This window comes from Camelus bactrianus, chromosome 25, assembly GCF_048773025.1.
Source record: "Camelus bactrianus isolate YW-2024 breed Bactrian camel chromosome 25, ASM4877302v1, whole genome shotgun sequence".
In the NCBI taxonomy this organism is placed as follows: domain Eukaryota; kingdom Metazoa; phylum Chordata; class Mammalia; order Artiodactyla; family Camelidae; genus Camelus; species Camelus bactrianus.
In genome coordinates, this window is record NC_133563.1 from 5,605,072 (window position 1) to 5,626,082 (window position 21,011).

General features: G+C 53.5%; 1 protein-coding gene across 1 annotated transcript; it reads right to left on the reverse strand.

Moving 5' to 3' along the window:
• Positions 1 to 1,056: 1,056 nt before the first annotated feature.
• On the reverse strand, positions 1,057 to 20,546 carry GDF6 (growth differentiation factor 6). Its single transcript, XM_074352629.1, has 2 exons — positions 19,080 to 20,546; positions 1,057 to 4,460 (listed from the first exon to the last, which is right to left on the reverse strand). The coding sequence occupies exons 1-2, from the start codon at positions 19,906 to 19,908 to the stop codon at positions 3,487 to 3,489; spliced, it is 1,803 nt and encodes a 600-aa protein (XP_074208730.1). The 5' UTR covers positions 19,909 to 20,546; the 3' UTR covers positions 1,057 to 3,486.
• Between the last annotated feature and the right edge of the window lie 465 nt (positions 20,547 to 21,011).

The following is a 21,011-nucleotide window of genomic DNA, read 5'->3' on the forward strand; positions in this document are numbered from 1 at the left end:
TGGGAGGCTGAGGGAATTGGGTGAGAAGTATAGAGAAAAGGGGAGGAAAAAATGCAAAGAATTTTCAACTATTTCAAAAAGAACCTCCACCCAAGAAAGAGAAAAAGCCTCTTTTTGTTTGTTTGTTTGTTTGCTTGCTTTCCCAGGTGATTATCTGTGCCCAAAATCCATGGGTCAAAATTACTTTGTTAAAAAGTTCCATTCGGGTAAATTAAGCTTTTGTAAAATGACCTGGAAAATCAAAGGAACATGGTTCCCAAAGGACAATGTTTCTCAGTTCTAAAGAGCCCACTTACCACCAGCCTATTGAAATATAACCTATCTGGAAATTGACCATTATTTTCATAACCAAAATTCACAAAAGCCACACCCAAGGCAGCTCCAGAAAACTGCAGAGAATCCACAGAAGCCCAGCAATGACCTAAACTGTTTGCTGAAGGAAGCCCTAAGTTGAGAACTCCCAGAGTTTTGCAATCCATACCCATTTTTCAGCTTCCCTATCCCAGCAGTCATGATTCACACATTCCAAAACTGCAGGCAAGGCTGATGGCTCCTCCTCCACCAACTGGCCATCCCCAATAATGGTGGCTACCTGTAAGTTCCCCACCAATTAGACCAGTTAGGGAGCAGGTAGGTATCTCAGGGCAGAATTGTATGGTGGTTAATTCCGCAGGCTCTAGAGTCTGAAAGAACTAGGTTTAAACCCTAACTACCACTGAGAGGTTAGTTAAACTCTCCGCACCTCAGTTTCCTCATCTGTAAGATGGGGATTATAATAATACCTATGGCATGGAGTCTTTGAGGGGTTTAAATGAGATAATGTAGGTACAGCCTCTTACCTGACATATAATGAGTGCTCAAACTTACACTTGTACACCAGCTCCCTAATTTATAGCAAGTGAACAGACAGAACACGTTACATCTTGCGCTCCCGGTATGCCATAATGTAAATGATAATCGTGGACATCTTGGCTGGCCTCAGCAACTTACAACTTTTTGCAACATTAAAGAAACTAAGAAATATTCCAGTTCCTATTTGGGCTCTTGAGATGCTGGAATGAGTTACAGGCTTATAAACAATGTTCTAATAGTTGACAAGGATTTGGCTTTAATCTGGTGAATGAAAATTGCATGAAAAGAGAGTTATGGAAGAGTTGGGAAGAAAAAGTGCAGTGCTCTGAATGATGGATTTTAAAATAATCATCCGTGCCTTTTCAGACATTCAGTCCGGTACTGGACCAAAATACCACTGACAGTAATTCCTTGAGAAAATGATGTTTCTAAATAGATACATATAAACCAGGCTGATTTATTAAGAGGGAAAAATGAGTTTAATAATACAGTATTAGACTGCGTATCATCCAGGAAAAGTGTACTGTAAAAAATGTTTTGAATATTCATTGACTTCTGGTAACTTTAGTGTTGTAAATACTTGTATTATAGTGAGGTAGACAGTTAAAAAAAAACCTCTCCATTAGACAGACTTAAAATTTTGTAATAATATTTAAGAAAATGATAACATTATGAAAGAATGAAATATCTGATTAATGCTTAACTTTGTACAACTCGAATATAAACTTTAAAAATATTAGAACTTATAACATTTGAGTGCATATAACGTTTTGTACATTAAGATGAATTGCATGCTGTTCATTTCCTCCTGCACTTTCAGTCACCTTAAATAAACAAATATATACAGCCTTAACAGAACAACAGTGCATCCAAAGCAAATGTGCATTTTAAATTATTTCTCCTGGCCAAGTCTCTCTCTCTTTTTTTTTTTTTTCCACTTAGCATTTTATATTAGCATTTATTCTCATTCTCACCCTTTCTTGGACAGTTTGTAGTTCTCTGAACCAAACAAGCAACAGGTTTAGATTGAGAGAAAGCAAAACCACTTCGGAAAAACAAAAACTTTATGTAATGGTTGGTACAAGTTCCCTTGTTTAAACCATTTTATGGTCAAAATTGAGAAGGAAGCTAACTCTTCAAAGGGCCTACTGATGAGCAATGTTTGAAAATAATACTGGTGCAGGCTGGGGGAAAGTTCAGGGTTTTGAAAACCTGGGGATGGGGTTTAACTTGCACCGGGCTCTCGCCTGCTTCCGGAAGATGAATTCCACCCCTGCCTCTTTTCTCACCACCCTCCCCAACTCCCAGCCCAAGCTCAATGTAACACTTTGCTCTTCTCACAGTTTCTCATTACTAAGTTTTAAAAACATTGCCTAACTGGTAATTACAATCTGAAAAAATTCTTTGGGGGGAGCCCTGGGCTATTGCTGGCTGGTAATCTTTCAGGAATGTCAGAGAGAGGGGAGGGAACAGAGATTTGAAAGAAACTTTGGAGACAAGGACTTGCTTCTCCTTTCAGAACCCTCTCCTCCCCGCTCCTGATCGGTCCCTCTAGCCCCATCCCTGGGGGGCGGGGGACAATCCCCCCCCCCCACTGCACCCTTCTACTTCTTGGGGCATTTTGCTCTCCTCTGCACCTCTTACCTTAATTCTACAGTTCCCCATCCCTACTCATTTTTTTTTTTGTTTGTTTGTTTAAATGGGAAATCACCTTCCTCTTCATAGGGGTATGTCTGAATTTGGGCCAATTTCGTTCAAAGAAATCCACGGGAAACAGACATGAGGAAGGGCTTTTCCATGGGTTACCTCCAGCCCGGGCTAAGGCACCTGCACGTCAGCCCATCAGCGGCAGGCCTTGTGGTTTCTCATTATCCTTCAGGGGGTTCCATTTGGACTCATTCTTGTCATTCCATCCATACCAGCTCCCCTTTCCCCCAGAAAAAGCAACAGTAAAGGCAGTGACCTGAGCCCCCTGGAGTGAGATGCGGGTTGCCGCTTCCCTGTACGGGCAGAGGCCAGGGCAGGGTTGGGTATAGAAGCAAGCAGAAAAGGCCCACGTGGGCCCATCGCTCACAAAGCTCTTCTAAAGGCAGGACACCCCTCCTGGCTTTCCTAGTCCTCTACCTTAACAGCTCTCTGCTGGGGAGATCACAAGGCACCAACCGGCTAGGACACGGCCAGAAAGACCCCGCCTTCTTCACACAGGTAGAAAACAATCAGACCGGGATGTGGTCAAAGGTGATTCTTCCTCCCACAGTTTCCCTTCGTAAACTATTATTTTTTCAATCCATGGAGCAGTTGAGAAACAGGTATGCATCTCCCTTGCCCCCCACCTCCTATCAAAACCTCTGAGACACACAAGGAAATCCAAAGCCACAATAATAGAGACACAAACTAAAGAAATCCTCCTTGGCTTGTTTTTCCAGGGTGGCCGGGCAAGGTGTGAAAATCCGTCTCACCCTCTGGGCTGGCAGGTGGAAGGTTCTGGGGAGGCGAAACTCCCTCGTCTCCCACCTGGCTGAGTGTCCAGGCTGCTCCCCCGCTCCCCGCCTCCTCCAAGGCCAGCTCCTCCTCCGCCTCTCTGCAGTCAGGCCTCCCCTGCGGTCCCGGGCCAAGGCGGCGGGAAAGGCGCCGCTACCTGCAGCCGCAAGACTCCACCACCATGTCCTCGTACTGCTTGTAGACCACGTTATTGCCCGCGTCGATGTACAGGATGCTGATGGGAGTCAGTTTAGTGGGCACGCAGCAGCTGGGCGGGGTTGAGCCGGGGTCCATGGAGTTCATCAGCGTCTGGATGATGGCGTGGTTGGTGGGCTCCAGGTGCGAGCGCAGCGGGAAATCGCACACGCCTTCGCAGTGGTAGGCCTCGTACTCCAGGGGCGCGATAATCCAGTCGTCCCAGCCCAGCTCCTTGAAGTTCACGTGCAGGGGCTTCTTGCTGCAGCGCAGCCTCGACTTCTTGCCGTGCCGCTTGCCATGGCGGCTGGCGAAGGCCGTGCGACGCCGCCGGCGGCCGGGCGAGGGCAGCCAAGGCCCGGCGTCCGGGGTGCCCGACGGCGGCGGCCACGACCCCTCGGCGCCCGCGCCCGCGCCCGCGCCCGGGCCCGCCACCTCGGCCGAACCCAGCTGCTCGCGCATCTCGGCGAACAGGTTCTTGCGCTGCGATCTGGTGAACACGACGAGCAGGGCGCGCTCCTGGGGGGTCCGCACCCTCCGGCCGAAGCCCAGACTCCGCAGGTCCGGGGGCGGCGGCTGCTGGGGCTCCGGAGCGCGCGCCTCTGCCTCCCCGGCTCCCGGCTCGCCCCACGCGGCCCGCAGCTCCAAGCACAGCTGCTTCCAGGGCTGGTGGCGCAGGCCCTGCCACACGTCGAAGACTTCCCAGCCGGCCCGGGGCGCCCCCTGCGGGTCCAGGGTCCGCGCGTCCAGCAGCAGGGGCGACAGGCAAGGGAAGAGCTGCACGTGGAGCGGCCGGGCCGGCGGCCCCCAGGGCGCTGCGGGCGCCTGGCGAAAGAGCCGCAGCTCCGCGCCTACCAGTTCTTCTTTGTCTGAGAGCGTGGACACATCAAACAAATACTTCTGTCTCCGGAGAGGAGTGTGCGAGAGATCGTCTGCGAGATAAAAAATAATTACAGTCAGTTTCACTTAAGAGGGAGATCAGCCCGGTGCTCTGTGGCCGCCCCTGGGAGGAAGAGGGCGGGGAGGGAGCAAGGCGGGCCGGTAGGGGTCCAGCTCGACCCGCCCAGGGCTGACCACCCCGGCTCCTGGCCCGGCCAGTGCGCGGCGAGGGCGGGGGAGCACCCGGGCGGCCCCCGCCTCCCCAGCAGCCCGCACTCCCAGGGCGGAAGTCGGTGGCTGCACGAGAGGCGGCCAGGGCGGCGGCCTCCCGGGTTTTCCCCTAGGAGCCTGTGTTACCGCTAATGTGCCCTTTGTGGTCGCAGCCCGGGCCGCGCTTCCCCCGACCTCCTCTCGGCCGGCTCGTTCTCATCATTCACGTGTCGGTTCAAATGTCACCTCGTCGGAAAGGCCATCCTCGACCACCCTGATCTAAAGTAGCCTTCCTCGGTCACTATCACGGGACTCTGGTTTATTATCTTCCGGGCACTTAGCACTATCTGCAAGGACCTCGTTTATATTTGTCTCCTTAGTGGTATGTCTTTCCCAGTAACACCCCGCCCCCCTCCGCCAGCCCGTGGGAGCTAGGACCCTGTCATGGCCATCTTGCTCACCACGTCGCCTACAGGCGTGCCTGACCTAGGCTACACGCTGGTCAGGGAGTGAGAAACTTCTAGAGCAGTCGTTCTCAGTCTGACTGTACTTTATAACCATCCAGAGAATTTACGAATGACCAGCCTGGGGCTCACTTCCTCCAATTGAATCAACATCTGAGGACTGGGCCTGGATATCGGGGTTCTGCTAGGGTTTGTTGGCTTTTCTTTTTTTTACGCTCCAAGTTGATTTGAAGGTGCGGCCCTAGTTGAGACCCACGGGTCAAGGGGAAGATGTTGCCCAGCAGGCAGTTTTGCTGAAGCATTTAGGCCCGATCAAGTTGACAGAATGAGGAGCTGCGACGTGATTTCTTTCTTTCTTTTTAAAATTCATCAGCCATTTAACAACAAACAAAAGAGCAACGAGGCTTTCAGGAGTCTGCACAGGGGCAAGTGAACCCATGCTAACACCAGGCATCTATCCACTGAGAAGATCCTGCAGCCAATGAGAAATAAATGCATCAGTAGGGGAAAAACCACACACACACACACACACACACACACACACACACACACACACACACACACACACACACACTGACTTTCTCCCCTCCTCCACCCACCCCCCTATCTGAAATCTTCTTGCTTTGCAACTAATCCTGAAGATAAAATTTGTGGTTACAAGGGAGAAAAAAAAAATGGAAGCACAAGGAGGAGGTGGAAGAGGATCACAGGCTTTTAAAATCTAAGGTGAATTTTTGAGGACCCAGGCAAAACTGGACTTCTTTTTTGAACACATTTGTGCATGAAGCCAACCCCACTTCAATGTGCAAGGCGGAAAGCTAACCAGATTTTCCTGGGCTGCCTTCTCATAAAATATTTACAACCCAGCAAATACAAAAATCCCCAAAGCCCCTAGCTTTCCCCAGAAGCTAGTAAAGTTTGGGTGGATTCAATAGTAAAAGTGTCACCGGTCCTGGTCTGACCCTCACTGCCTGTCCAGATGTAGCCCCAGGGCACAGGATCTGGAGCCTGGGCCACACCCAGTCCCTACTCTGGGCTGACCACTGGGGCCTGCTACCTCCCTCTAAGGCACAAGTCCCGACCTGAGATGAGCTGTGGGAAGGGTTAGAGAGGTGAAAAGGGAAAAGCTGCTGGAGGCTGTTGATTTATGGAAGCCAAGACCTTCAAACCGACCAGGGTCACGTTAAAATCAGTGGGAATTCAGCACTTTCTTCTCCTCCTTTAAAGAGACCTGCATCTGACAATGCTCAGCCACCACCCAGATCTCTGGACTTATCGCCTTAGGCTTCACTTTCCTGGCTGTCATAGTTCTCTCTCCAAACTAAGGATGTGATGAGAGGGACAAACCCAAGGCATCAGATAAATGTTGTGTTGGCTGATGTAGTATTCATTCTGACTTTATCCATCAGGACAGACTAGTTCTGCAGAACAGGTACTCCTATTGTTCCCATTTTACAGATGGGAAAACCAAGGCTTGGAGTAACTAATTACCAATCTGATGGCTAGTAAATGGCGGAGGGTGTAGTTAAGACCCAAACCTAGGTCTGTGTAATTCCAGAGTTGGAACATTTAGCCTGAAAATCCCATTGCTCCATTGCCCCTCCCTTATAGTCCGGGTCCTGGAGGCAAAGCAACCAGGAGTGGCCAATGTATAAAGGGCGGGAGATACAGTCCAAACTGTATTTTCAGGGCTTGCTAGGAATAAAACCTGGACTCCTTTAGGAAATCACTTCCTTCTCTGCTTACATAACTCTTGAGCTAGTTTGTCACTGGCTGGAGAGAATCAGGCAGGTGTAAAGTATGATTTATTTTTTTCTTTGTCATGCAACTCAGAGAAATCAGCCTGCTTTTGTTTTCATTCTTTTTTTTTTTTTTAAGCATGAGCTAATCAATGGCTAGTCTGCACAGCTGAGCCACATTTCTCTAGTCCTTGAGAGCGGTCAAAACAAAAGAAAGCATCTGTAAAAAGAGGGCTCTACTGGTTCTGCAGCCTTGGGATTTCTGATGATTTTTTCTAGCAAGATCAGCCTGCTCTTACTCTTTCCAAGGCTCAGAGAAAGAGGGCACATGAAGGCTCCAGCCTGCATCCTGCTCCCTTTTCTTCCCATACCATCTCCATTCCCACAGTTTCAGGGGCCTCACCTGCATGGGGGTGGCCACCCTTGCCCGCAGGTCCAAGCTTCCCATGCTGCAGGTGCACACACTGGCAATGTGATACATCCCTAGGAGGACAGACCCAGAGAAGAACCTGCCCCGGCCCTGGAAGTGAGCTCAGGGCTACTTAGGGAAAAACTCTGTGGCTCAGGTACCAGAGTGGAGTAATAACCCTCAAAGCCTCTGAATCTGCATCATCAGCATCACACAAGATCTTGTTAGAAATGCAAATTCTCTTGGGCCCCAGAGTTTTGTAGTGGGGCCCAGAATTTGCATTTCTCCTAAGTTCCCAGGTGATGCCAATTCTGCTGGTTGGGGACCCCACTTTAAGAACCATGAATCTAGATGAGCACATCAGAGTCTCCACTTTGTGGGCAGGGCACCATGGGAGGCAGGACAAAACAGGGCCCTCCAAAGCACAGGGCCCTGCGCAGGATCTAAGGTAGTAATGACCAGAACCAATTTCCTGTTGCTCCCTGCTCCTTCCTGTCCCCACAGCCACCCCTACACTGTTTAGTCTCTCAGCCACGTATACTCTCACTGGGTCTCCAGAACCTCTAACCCATGAGGGTGGCTGCCCTGTGCAGCTCTCCTACAGACCACATTCTCCACCTGTCTGGACCTGCTCTGGAGGCATGCATCAGAGAAATAGCCCAAAGGAGGCATGCGACCTGAAGAGTGCACACACCACCATCCACTGTGACCCTGCAGACACTTTGTCTGCCAAGGCGGCATCACAAGGCCCAGCCCTGCTGCCATGGTCACCTGTGCAGAGGAAGCCAGCCCTTCACTCCCTCTCCCACAAGCCTCCTCCCATTAAGTCCTGTGTAAAGGAGGGTTGATGTCATGAAATGACCCTCTCTCCCATCCCCTCACCTCGAAACAATTACTTTCCATTTCAAAAATCTGTTGGTGGCACTTTCTTATATCCTGAAAGTGAATCCTATGCTGCAGGCCTTGGAATTGAAATTGAGTAATACATCAGGGGACTTTCTATTTTGCTTTTTATTTGCATCAACCTGGTCTGTTACATCCTCCCCCCATAAATTCAATGTTTGCTTTGCATTAGACATATAGACCTCTCAAGTTACATTTGCTGGGTTTGTGCTTATCCTCTTGCCCTGGTGGGAAGGAGGGGAGGAGAGATGGAGGAGGAAGGAACAAACCACCTGCATATCTGAAGAAAATTCTTCATAACTAGGTCAACCTTTTTTTTTTTTTTTTTGAGTTAAAGGTAAGTCGGAAGGTTGGGAGCATCTCAAACATGCACATTTGGTGTGGAACTGATTAAAAATAAAAATTAAAAAGGAAAGCGAATAAGGAACGAGAAAAAGAACTAATCACTGCAAGGGAGAGTCTATCATGTCCATTTTAAATGAGGAAATTGGCTTAGAAAGGTAAAGCGTTCTGTGCAGGGTCACAGTGTGTGGCTGGAGGAAGCTAAGAAGCAAACATCAGATCACTTTTTAAAAAAAGTGCCTAGGGTGCCCGAGTCCGGACACCTGGGAAACCGCACCCCAAGAAGGCGGCCTAAGGGAAGCCCGCACAGCGCGGGAGCGGAGCCTTGCGGGTCCCCTCCCCGCGCTCTTGCAGCTGGAGGCGGCTTCCCCGCGCCACCCTTCAGGGAGCTTCCGAAAACCCGAAACTTCTTTCGGTTTGGAAAGGAAAGGACCCGTACTGCATTCCCCAAGACGTCTTCAGATGTGCACGCAGTTTGAGGTCCCTCTTGAGAGTCTTTGTTGGATTTTGTGTCCCTCGCCGGCTGCGAGGGCGTCCCCGCGTTCCAGCTCGCTCGACCCCCTGGACCCTTCACCCTGGGCTCCCCGACGCCCCTCAGCGCGTGTCCCGCTCGCGTCTCTGAATTCTCGGTGACAGCGGCCACCGGCGGCATCTGACCGGGCAGGGCCCCACACGCCACAACGCCAAGCGTCCCGCTGCAGATCCTCCGAAGGCAGGTCCTCCAGTAACTGGTTGCAGCTCAGAAAGCCGAGATGACAGTGGGCTCTCTCACCCCCACCCACTTAGGTGGGGATGGAAGGAGGAGTGTAATCATCCGTCTTCACAAAAGAAGCTCCAGACGTCTCTGCAGCTCAGCCTCCCCACACCCGCAAAAGCAACACTCAACGCTTCGGGCGCGCTTTTGTGCCAGCATGTGCTCAGGGTTTTGGTGGCCTCTCTGAATCCTCACCGAAAGCGTCCGAGGCGCGTCGGACTGTTACACTCATTTATAGATGAGGTAAGGGGCTCTTCAAGATGTCTTCATTTGCCCAGAGTCTTGCAGCTTGTGAGGGACAAGATCTGAAGGTCTTTTTTTCCAACCGAGGCCCTCAGACCTGAGGCCACGCCCCTCTTCCAGGGTTCCGATTGAGCGATGGAGCAAAGACGGAGCGAGAACGTTGAGACACACCCCCATCACCAAAACCATCAACACAAGGGGAGCTGGGATCCTCCAGGATTTCCTTTTCTTCTTTACTAGAAGGAAGAAGACCTCCGAGCAGGGAATTCATAGCTGGATTTGGAGTCACTGCTTCCTAGGTCCCTCAGCCCTGAGGGTGCCCTGAGGTGCCAAAGTCTACAAGTTGAAAGTAGAGTCACGTGTACTGGGTAAGTAAAAATGAGCCACCAGCCCTCTCCCCTGGGGTATGAAGGCCTCTGAGTAATCTGTGCTCCAACAATTACCCTCTCCTGGGATAGTGATCTCCTGGGCAACCCCCCTGCCCCATACTCTTCTCCTGAGTTCTGTCTCCATCGAGATCTGCCTTGGCAAACGGCTGGCCTTGCTAAACATCCACAGAGGCGTGGATTCAGAAGGCGGCCCACACAATTCACCCTCCCCGGGGCGCTCTTGCTCAAATCCAACATGATCATAATATCAAACCCTGGTGTAGCACTTACTATGGGCTGGGCCTGATCTAAATTCTTGTAATGACTCATTTAAGCTTCAAAACAACCTATGGAAAAAAGAAAAGATGTCACTATTATGTTATGGATCAGGAAAGAAAAAAAAAAAAAAAAACACAGAGAGCTCAAGTGTAACTTGTCCAAGATATAAGAGGTAGATATGGCAGTTGGGCTCCAGGATCTTTGCCACCACCTGGACATCCCAGCCCTTGATCTTTGTGTCTGCTAGAAACCTTGAGAAGGCTCCAGTTCTTTCATGCTGCCCATGACTACAGGGAGGGCATCAGTCTCTGATCTCCAAATGTCAGTCACTTCCTAATCAGCAGAACTGAAGGGATGCTAACAGTTCAACAGTTGAAAGAGGAAACTTTATTTTCTCATCTGCAGAATGAGAATAATAACATCAACTCACAGTCACTGAGGGAGGGGTGGCAAATGAGGTAGGATCTCAGGAAAGACCCTGAAGATGTGTGCAAATGTTAGTTACTACTGACAATGTGCAATGAGCCTAGAACCTAGAGTCTAAGAGATGTAGATTTGAATCTGATCTGTAACTTATTGTCTTGGATGGACTGAGTCACATAATCTCTCCCAGCCTCACATGGCTCATCTGTAAAATGGGTAAATGGCCCCACTTTGCAGTGTCATTGTAAAGGTCAGAGTCAAGGCAACCAGAGCTGCATGCATGACAGACAAAATCACCCAACGAATGCAGCCAATATGACTATAACTACCCACAGCCAGGTAGAGGGAAGAGGCACCTGTCCTCCTCTCGGCCTTCTTTGAGGAAATGTAGTCCAGTCCTCTCCACAAGATTTCCAGAAGTGGGTGAAGAAAAGGTGCTGGGTAGAGGGGTAAAGAGAGAAGCAAGGACTTCCAGTTCCTACTCATCTGAGGGTTCCGTGAAGGACAAGGCCCATAAGGGTTTCAGCCCCACCCCCATCACCTTGCTTCTTCTCAATTCCCAGGCTTCAGCCACCACTATGGTCCCTCCTGAAACACAAGGTGATCAAACGACCTGCAGCGGGAGGCTCATCAAGGTTACAGCCCTCACTGCAGGTTCCCCTCCTCTGTAGCTAATTCGTCTGCAAACCCATCTGGCTCCCTGGACTGGCAGACACAGCCCTGAGTGGCCTAGTGAATGGTCTCCTTGCCCCACCCCTCCCACTTACCCCTCTGGTGCCTCTGTGGGGCACGAACTGTCCATAGAGCCAATCTAGGGTGGGAGAAGGGGGGTTCCCTATCTTTTTCATCTGGCAGGTTGGAGGAGAGACGGGTTGTAGCAATGACTGACCCCTTGGGCAGGAGTGCGAGGCTGGCTGGGGTACAGTCCGGTGGTCCAGTGCATCCTCACCACCCACTCACCTGCCCTGTTTCTCTCTAGGTCTCTTGGTTTCCCCAGTGTTTTCCCCAATAGCTTGCTCTGATTTTCTCAGCTTTTTTCCTCCTTTCATAGATCAGAAAGGCCCAAGGGGAGTCCAACACGGAGGCCTTTACCACCCTCTTCCCCAAGCCTCACAGATCCCCCTCTCCTTGCATCGAGCCTGAGCTTTCTGAACCACGTGAGATTAGTTGGGTCTAATGTCCTACCTGGATCCTGTAGAAAAACCCCAGTGTTCCCACAGCAAGCTCTGGATCAGTGAGTGGCAAAACAGTACAGATGGGAGGGGGAGAGCAGGGGAAACCCTATTTCCACCTGGCTGGGAACAACTGCTTATGCCCTGGGAGCCTCAGCACCGCCTTCTGTGTAACTTCTGGCAGCAGTGCTGGTTTCTGGCAGGAGACAGGGCCAGCCCTCTACCCTGAGCACTGGGCTCTGGGCACCTCCAGCAGAAGTCCCAGGGCACTTCAAAGAGACTCCTCTTGTCTCTCTAGGATGAAATGGATCCATTTATAAAGTAGTTTCCATGAACTTGGTGCAAACACTCGTGGCTGCATAGGGGCCCAAGAGCCAGAGATGCAAATCCCAAATTCAGGACACTTCACGGTCATCTCTTCACTGCTGTCCCAACCTGGGCTCCTAACCACAGTGGCTCAGATCTTAATTTGACAACAATATAGATGGAATCCAAAAGGAAACTTAGTGCCACCCCACACTCTGGGCCTTCTCGCCCCATCTTTCCAATACGCCCAAGCAGCTTGCACCTGGATGTCCTCAGCTCCAGCGTCCCGCGCAAGTCGCTGCCTTCTCCTGCAGCCGCGCGAGCTGGGCCCAGACTAGATTGATTTGCCGGGGATAAGGCAGCCGGGAAATCGGGGCCTTTTCACTTGAGAACTTGGAGATCAACACTAGAAGAAAAGGTTCCCTTTTATGTTGTTTCCCCTCTCCAATCAATTCTGAGGTTGCAGGTGGGGAGATGGACTCAAACTGGCGTGTTGTCATGGGCAGGATATTGGATCCCCAGGTCCCAGGGGTCCTGCGCAGGAGAAACCTCAATGATGTGTTCTTTAAATCGCTGGGCCAGGAGCAGCTTCTGAAAAAGGGATCGCTGAAACTTAGCTCCACTGTGTTCACCTTGGGCTGACTCCCAAAATAACGTCGTAGCAAAATGAGATTCGTGGTGGCAGCTATGGACCATAGTCTACATGGTCTAGCATCGTTCAATTTCCCTCCCCAAGGGGCGTGGGAGCCGCAGTCGCTGGGAAGTAGGGTGGGGCCTGGACCAACTTGCCTGGAAGCCAGATTTGCAAACAGGCGCGCGGATTCCCTTCAGTTCCTCTGTTATTTAGATACGGAAGGGGGGTTTGTAAACCACCCCGACCGACCCCAAAGCAACCCTCCGAGCTGCCCCTGCTTCTGCTTTCCGCTGGGCTCCAGCAGCCAAACCCACGCCAGCCTGAGCCAGAGGCCCGCCCTTCGCCCCTCCTGTACGCCGGCTGTCGGGTCCCTAAACCGTGCTCCGCCCCCAGGCGCCCCGGCCACTCGCAGCGCAGCGCGCGCATCTCCGCGAACGCTGGTCAGCGCCGCCCGCCGCCCGCCCACTCCAAGCGCCTAAAGCATCTCACCCCAAGCGGACCCAACCCTCGGCCCCCAGCAGCGCTAATGGACTGTCCTGGAAGGCAGGGAACAGCAACCCTGGAACCCATTAGGCCGACGAGGACCTATTTAATTCCTGTAAACAGGAGACACCATTTAACCGAAACTGAGCTTAAAAATAAACAGCCAGGCTTTAAGGGCAGGAGTTGGGGGGTGGGGGTTGAGGGAGATGGTAGATGCCAAGCAACAAAATGGCTCTGTGGATCCACGTTTCCTCTGGCCACACCTCGCAGCCTCCGCTTGGATCCCATCCCCGGGACCAGAGAGCATCGTTTGACCAGGGTTATTTAATATCCGAGGGGTTATCGAACGAATGATCTTCACTTTACTTAAAAGCGCCCAGAGATTATTGTTTATTTGCCGTGAGTCATTTGATGCAAGCAGAAGTCCAGGCAGGAAACAAAAATTTTTGTTCTGTCCTATTTCTGTCATGCCACCTTTCCCCCACTTCTCCGTTCAGTTCCTTTCTCCCTTTCCCCACGCCACCCCAAGAAGAGGTCACCAATTTCAAGGAGGTGTGCGCCAGAACCCCCAGAACTCCAGCTGGGAAAAAACCAGTTGCGCTAGGGTCTCCATCAACGCAACGTTCTGCGTTCCCCGAGGGTCCAGGCAACAGGCATCACCCTCCAGTCGGAAGGGGGAGCTTTCATGTCTTGATTCAGTTTGCGCGGGAAGGGATTACAAGGCCTGTCGTGGGTTGTGACTTAGGTAATTTTGTCTCTTAATGTGCAGAAACGACAAGGGTGTTTGAGCACGTCTTTCGATCCCCTCCCCCACCAGCAACTCTATCGCGCAAACTCCCAGAGCCCGAGAGCCTCCCGCTCCGGGGAAAAGCTCAGTGTCCTTCTCAGATTAGCCTCCCCTGCCAAGGAAGCTGGTCCCCGAATTCCGGCGCGAGTGCAGAAGACATGACGTGTTCTTAGCTTTTTGCTAAGGAGGCCTTTGTAAGGCAGCCCTTAAAGCCTTGGGGTTGTGAGTGACAAAAACTGGTGTTCAGCTGCAAGCCAATGGCTAAGGGTTTGGTCTGAGGCCTGAAAAGTGTTTTAATCATTCCAACCCAGAAGAGCAGAACAAATTTCTGGTTTAAGGGTTCCTTCCCTTACCCCCGGACTTGTTCCGGGACCTGCCAGTTCGCCGGGCTTGAGGATACTAAACCTGAACCCTGACGGCGACGCACACCCCGCGCGGGGCTCACGCGGGCGCGTCCCCACACGCACGCACTTGAACGCTCAGCAATCCTTTTCCAAGGCTGTTCCCTCTTTCCGGGGAAATAAAGCCTAGATTGGAACCTTCTGCCGGCTTCCTCACTTGGCCGTCTGGTCTGCATTAGTGTTTTTATAAGGGACTCAAACAAATCGAATACAAGGTCACCAAATAATTAACAGTTGTGAATTCCCTCCGTCCCCATTAAAATACTTCCCTGCTTATATTTCATTTTCCGTTTGCCAACGACAGCAGGGTCGGGGCAAAAGCGCCTCTGCGTTGATCGCACCACTCTCTGCGGCCCAGGTCCACCCAGAAACTGGATGTTTTGCATAAACATGCTGCACCAGAGGAGCTTCAATGAGGAGAGAACTATGCCGCTCTCAGAATGTCCTTCTGCTGCCGGGCTGCCCCCACAACTGTCCTGCCCTGCCCTCTGGTAATCGCGACCCAGAAGGTAAACCTAGAAGTCAACAATCAGGGGCAAACTCTCCTAAGGTTCATTTCTAGGGTGTCGAGTTCCTCAAGGACGTCCTAGTCTCATTTCTTTTTGTTTGTTTGTTTTGTTTTGTTGGCTTTTATCTGTTCCCTACTGCCTCCTTCCTGAGAAGGCTATTGTAACAACAAGGCTCCCTCTCCCCCAAATTTAAAGAGTATTCTTATTTCAAAATCGTCTGTAAATGTAACTCACAGCAGTATTCTTAGATTTATTTTGCTTTCTTCATCCTCAAGAGGTTCCCCACACACACACACCTTATTGGAATTATGGGGCACTTCTCACTACATGAAGTCCGAGTTTTGCTTCTCTCTTCCTCTCCCTGTATCTCACAGCCCAGTCGAATTCATAGGCATTCTCATTGTCTGCCTTTCCCAGGCCCCAGGGTTGCGGAGCCAAGGCTCCAGTACTCGTGGTCTTTTAATGAACTATACCATGTGCTAACTACTATTTCTCTGTATGCAACCTGGCCCATCCTGACGGTATGACTGCACCAAAACACACACGCACACAACACACACGTGCACACACTTCCTCATCTTTATCCGAAATAATTTATAAAGCACAATATGGGGCTGTTTTTAAAGATCAGGGATAATGCGGCTTGTGCCTTTTACAGGGAGTACAAAGCGGAAGCAAAGCACAGCACAGTTTCAGACCCTTGAGCCCAAAGTTTCACTCCAACTCCTAACTGGGTCTTAAGAGATTACAGAGGACTATTAGATGGGGAGGGAAATCTGTCCATTTTTTCTGACTTCTTCTTGCCACCATCCTTTAGAAACCTCACCCCCTTACCCTATCCATGTAGTGCCATAGGTAAGCATGCAGAGTCTAGTTTTAGGTATTTGCTTCACCTCTCACTAGCTGTGTGACCTTGAACAACTTACTTAACCTCTCTGTCTTCTTTAATTCACCTGTAAAACAGTGATTATAGCACTTACCCCCAGGGGAGGGTTGTGAAATAATTTATATAACAGATTTTAGCGCAGTACCGCGTACTGGTAAATGTTCACAGCAAATGCTCAATATGTCAGTTAATCTTGGTTATTATTATTATTCCTAGTTGTTTGGAGAGCAAACTGAATGGGGAATGTGTTTTTTGTTTTTTGGTTTTTGGGGGTTTTTTTTTTGAACTTACAATAAGGTCACCTCATGGAGGGGGCGGGGTGGTGAGAGAAGAACGCAGGGGTGAGGCAGTACAGAACATGCAGTCTTTAGTTTAAAGCGCACCTCATTCGCTCACATTGGGCAGAGTTTATCCTTGCTCTTCCACTCTTGAACGCAAGCCTTAGGTGTAACTTGTGGGCTCTGGAGTTCCCGGGAGAAAAAGGCTTTTTACAAATACTGTACTTAAGTAGTTCATGCCTCGAGAACCGGCTTCAGGATTCCTTCCGTTTTCTTTGCTCCTCCCCCTGAGGGACCCGGGCTTCTCGAAGCCAAGCCTGCCACACTCGACGGCGATTTAAACATCCCCGAGGCAAGGCGCCAAGTGAGAGCGGCTGGCCCAGCTCTCGGTTGGCCGCTGCTCTTTCCTCCTTGTCCTGCCATCCACGGTTGGGGGAGGGGATGTTGGAAGGTTTGGCGCGGTTTAGGAGTCCCCACGTGAGAGGGGCGGAAGTCCTCGCCAGGAGCCGGGGATGCGCGGCTGGCGGGTCCCTTCCATCACGGGAGACTAGACACCGTTTGATGTGTTATGACATGAACCCTCAATTAGATCGCTGAGTTGAAACACTCCAATCAGGGGCCCGATGCTAAGCAAGCCCCGGAAGGTCCAGCCCGAGGTCACCGCCGGTGACACATCAAATCAAAATCAGTGAGAGGGAAAGTGAGGCTTTCCCTTTATCAAGCTGGGGCTGCAGCCCGCAACAGACCCCCTCCTCTGCGCGCCCCCTCCAGCCTGCGGCTCCGCGCTCCTTCGCCCCCGCGCGGCGTGCGACCAGCCGCACAGCCTCCCCAGTCAACTAACTGCCTTTCTTCGCGTTTTCTGGGAACCCGAAGGCGTGGAGGTGACCGCGCCTTTGAAGCTGCGGTCCAGGTGGTCACGCCGCGACTCGTACGCCTGGGGACCGCGTTCGGGAGTGGAAGCCGGACGTTTGGATCTCGGTCCGGCTAGCCTGGAGAGCTTGGCTCGGGGACAGAGGCCCCCCAGCCCGGGCGCGCAGCCAGTTCCCTCCCCACCTCCGGCGCCCGCGAGCGCCCAGAGCGGTGCCCGGGGAGACGCGGCAGTGCGAGCCAGGGCGAAGGGAGCCGGTGTCTGCGCTGGACCCGGAGACCCCCAGAGACCTCCCACACTTGCCCGAAAGCCGCAGGCTTCGCTAGCCGCCTCCGAGCAGCCTGCAGGGTCCCTTGGTCCCGTGCCAAGCTCACAGGGCGCAGCTTTCGAGTTGGGGGGGGTCTGCCTGGGGGAGGGGCGGAGGCTCTGGCCACTTCCCGTGGGGAGAAGAAAATGCCCGCCCAGCTGCCTGGGCCTCCGGGATGTCCTCCCTTGGGGAAAGGCCTCCAGAGCAATTGTCTCTGCTAGGGTAGTCTTAGACTAGAGTCTTAGAGAAGGTGAACGATAAGCGGAAGATTTGGAGGGAGGGAAACAACAGAGGCACGGCGAGGGGTGGAGGTGGGGAGAAGGCGAGCTGCGCTAGCAGCAGGGCGGCCAGGGACCCAGACCATGCAGCGCTACGAAGAAGCCACTTGTATTTGCAAAGGTGACTTTAGTAGTCCTAAAATCACCATAAAATACCGTGCCGTTAATTTGCCGCCCAGACCTTTCAACAGCTCGTGAACCTCGCTGACCTTTGGCTGCAGCCGCGAATCGAGCGTGGGCAGGACTCGTGCCCGCAAGGAAAGCGGCTGCAAGGCAAAGGCTTGGGGTTGAAGCCTGTGAAGAACTGGGGCTCCGAGCCGTTAGCCTACTCTGTAAAGCTTCGAGGGTGTGTGAGTCCCCAAGGCATCGGGCAGAGCAGCCCTCTCAGTCGGAACCCCATGCTCGCAGGTTCCCGGGCGACCCCACTTTCACTAACCTGGAAGTCACAGGCGGGGAACGAGTCCAGCTCGAGGAGCTAAAGTCTGGGCAGGGTGGCAGAGTGGATAGATGCCCAGATCTCTTTTATCTCCTCCTTCCTTTCTTCTCACCCTCTACCTCCCCTTTGCCCTTCCTTTGCTTTTTCTCCCCTCCTTTCCTGTCTCCTTCCACATTATTGTCTCTTCTCTTTAGGAGCCGAGTTCCCGGCGTATGCAGATTCCTCCCCAATTTCTGGTACCAGGGGAGCGCGAGTTTTCTCCAAGGCACTCGCCAGGCTGCAGACCGACGCGGGTGGCAAGGAGGGGGCGTAGGGAGTTCCGCAGACGCTCACACAAGCACCGGCACCGGGGACCAAAGACGGTCTCCCTTGTAGAGGCGCAGAGAGAGGAGAGTCTCCTGGCTGAGAAAGGTGGATGAACACACGTAGACACCCATGTGGATTAAGTACCAACAATTTAGCTGACTTGCCCATGTCCCCGGCCCACCCTGCCGGTTGCTGCCACTGCCTCTGCAGAATTGACTTGGTTGCGGCCCCGGAGTGGCCGAGATCGCGCTGCTGGAGCGAAAAAAAAGCCCGAGGGCGCGGAGCTCCGACCCGGCTGACCATGCCCACACCCAGCGGGGACAAGCGGAGAACCCGTGCAGCGGCTGGGCCGGGGCGCTGCCAGACTCCCTCCTCGGACCGCGGAACTCGCTTCTGCCGGCTTTTCCCGGAGCCGACGGGAGCTCGGGGCTTCCCAAAGCTCACCCAGGCCCCAGGGCTGCCGGGGCCGCCACCGCAGCTCCAGTCTTGGACCGCGCACCCGGTGCAACGTGGGACCCCTTGCCATGGGTTCCGTCGGTTCCCGCCCGGGTCATTTGCCCGCCAACTCCTGCCCTCCACGCTTCCTCCACCAGCCACCAAACAAGCGGCCCCTACGCTGCTTTCTGCAAAAGGAAGAGGAAGAAGGAAGGGAGAAAGGAAGGAAGGGAATGAAGAAAGCGAGGCAGGGAGGATTGCACACTGGAATAAGATCTGCAGCCGCATTCGGAAACTCACTTGGGCTTGAGAAAAACAGTTTAAGAAAAGAAAAGGGGAGGTGTCCAGAGCGGGAAGGGGATTCACAAATGTAGCCTTCTGCCAGAGCCCGAGCAGCGCCTTCGCTGCGGAGCTCCAGGGGGAAAGGAGTCGGCGTCTTCTTTGCCACTTACCTAATCCCCTGTCTACAAAGCTAGTGATCGTATTGGCCGACTTGGAAGACTGGAAAAAGCTGGCATTGATGCCCAGCTTCTCGGCGATGGAGTAAGTCCTGTAGATTGACAGCATGTACTCGTGGGGCACCACGCGCGGGCCCCTGCCCGGAGGCTCCTGAGCCTCGGGCTGCTGTGGCGGTCGCCGCCGGGGCTCCTCCTGCGGCCTTGGCTGTGGCTCCTGGCTCTCCAGGGGCGCCCGGGCAGTGGCATTCGCTCGCGGCGCCCGCTGCATCTTCCCTTCTTTGCGGCTTCGCATTCCCTTGGCGGAGACTAGCTCGGCGGACGATGAGGAGGATGCGATGGAAGCTTGCTGGAAACCGGGCAAATCCCATAGGAAACTGATGAGGAAGACGGCCGAGAGCAGGACCCTTGGGGTATCCATGACGAGCGAGTGGCAGCGTCTCCCCGAGAGGCTGAGGAGCAGGGCGCGAGGGGTACAGAGCGGCTGGACAGCGGCCGGGGCCCGGCTCCTCGGGCGGACTCGGAGTGCGAGGAGCCGGGTCCCAGCCACACAAACCCCGGCCCTGCCACGCCCCCTCCCGCCCCTCGCCGGGAGGGGAGGAGAAGAAGGGGAGGGGAGGGGAGAGGAGCAGAGGGTGGGAGGAGAGGCCGGGTGGTGCGGGCAGGAGGTGTGGGGGAGAGGGGCCGCTGTGCGCCGGGGTGGCGGGGGACGCAGCGCCCCCGCGGGACGCGCGCGGGGTTGCGGGGCGGTGCGCACGGAGCCGGCCCGGAGCGCTTGGCAGGGGCCGACCGGCGAGGGCGCCCGGCGGCGGGGAAGCCGGGGCATCCGCAGGGCCAGAGTCCCGCTGGCACCGGTAGAAGCTCAGTCCCTCCGCAGCGCTGCGCCGGCTCTCGGTCCTTGGCTGCCACCTCCAATTTCCTGGGAGCTTGCGGCCCCGGAAGAGGGAGGGGGCAGCGGCGCCCCCCAGAGACAGCTCAGAGCAGGCACTTCTGCTGCCGAATGCTCGCCGGCTCCGGGCGGTGGTACTTTCCTTCCTCGGCCCCAACCTCCAGGCCAGTTGATCCGTCCCCTCAAGGGCCAGCCCAAGGCCAGAGAAGCCTCGCCGCGCGCCAGGCGTAGGGCCCAGACCAGAGCAGCCCCATTCTCTCGGTGGGGTACCGCTCTCCACAAAGCCCGGGCGTCTGTTCCCGACCCTCGAGGTCAGGTAAAGGCCACGAGTCTTTAGAGTCTGGATGGATGCTAAAAGCTGCTGCGCTCTCCTGCAGGCCCCAGCCTCTCTCCTCGCAGTCCCCAACCTCTTCTGACGCTGGCTTTGGCCAGTTCTTTTCTCCTCCATCTGTTCCCCTGGTCCTTTTCCCTCTCGCGGCCTGGCCCCCGTCTCCACTGCATCCCCATTTTCCTTCTCCTCTTTCCCTCCCGCCTTCAATACTTCCTCCTTCCCCAAGTTCCTTCTGCATTCCAACCTCTCTTTCCCCAGCCTGCTTTTCTTCTCACACTGCCCTCCCTTCTCTCTCTGCCTTCCCACCCTCTCTCTCCCCGGCCTTCCCCCTCCCCTTTTAGTGGACCCCTCCCTTTGCAGCTCGTCCCCAATCTGTTTCTCTTCAGCCCAGCCTCGCCCCATCACGAGTTTCCTTTATCTGTCCCCAGATTCCCCGTGCCTGTCTTCCCCGCCCACTGCCTCGCTCATTCCCGGGCCTGAGGGCTGGAAGTCGAGGCGGAGGGCTGCTTCTCTCCCGCCGCCGCCGCGCTCCGTGCCTCGGAATGCTGCGGACGTCGAGCTTCCCCGTACATTTACTCGAGTGCACAGCCACCAACCCAAAAAATGCTCTCTTTAATCGCCCCAGCCCCTCTGTGAGGTCGGCCTTCCCATTTTCACTTTCACGGATTTAAAACACGAGCCTGAGAGAGGGTACATGACTTTTCCAAGA

Coding starts and splice junctions, on each gene's coding strand:
- GDF6 (XM_074352629.1), bottom strand. CDS start 19,908: ATGCCCCGGCTTCCCCGCCGCCGGGCGCCCTCGCCGGTCGGCCCCTGC. Junction 4,461..19,079: donor CTTTGTAGACAGGGGATTAG/GTAAGTGGCAAA, acceptor TTTATCTCGCAG/ACGATCTCTCGCACACTCCT.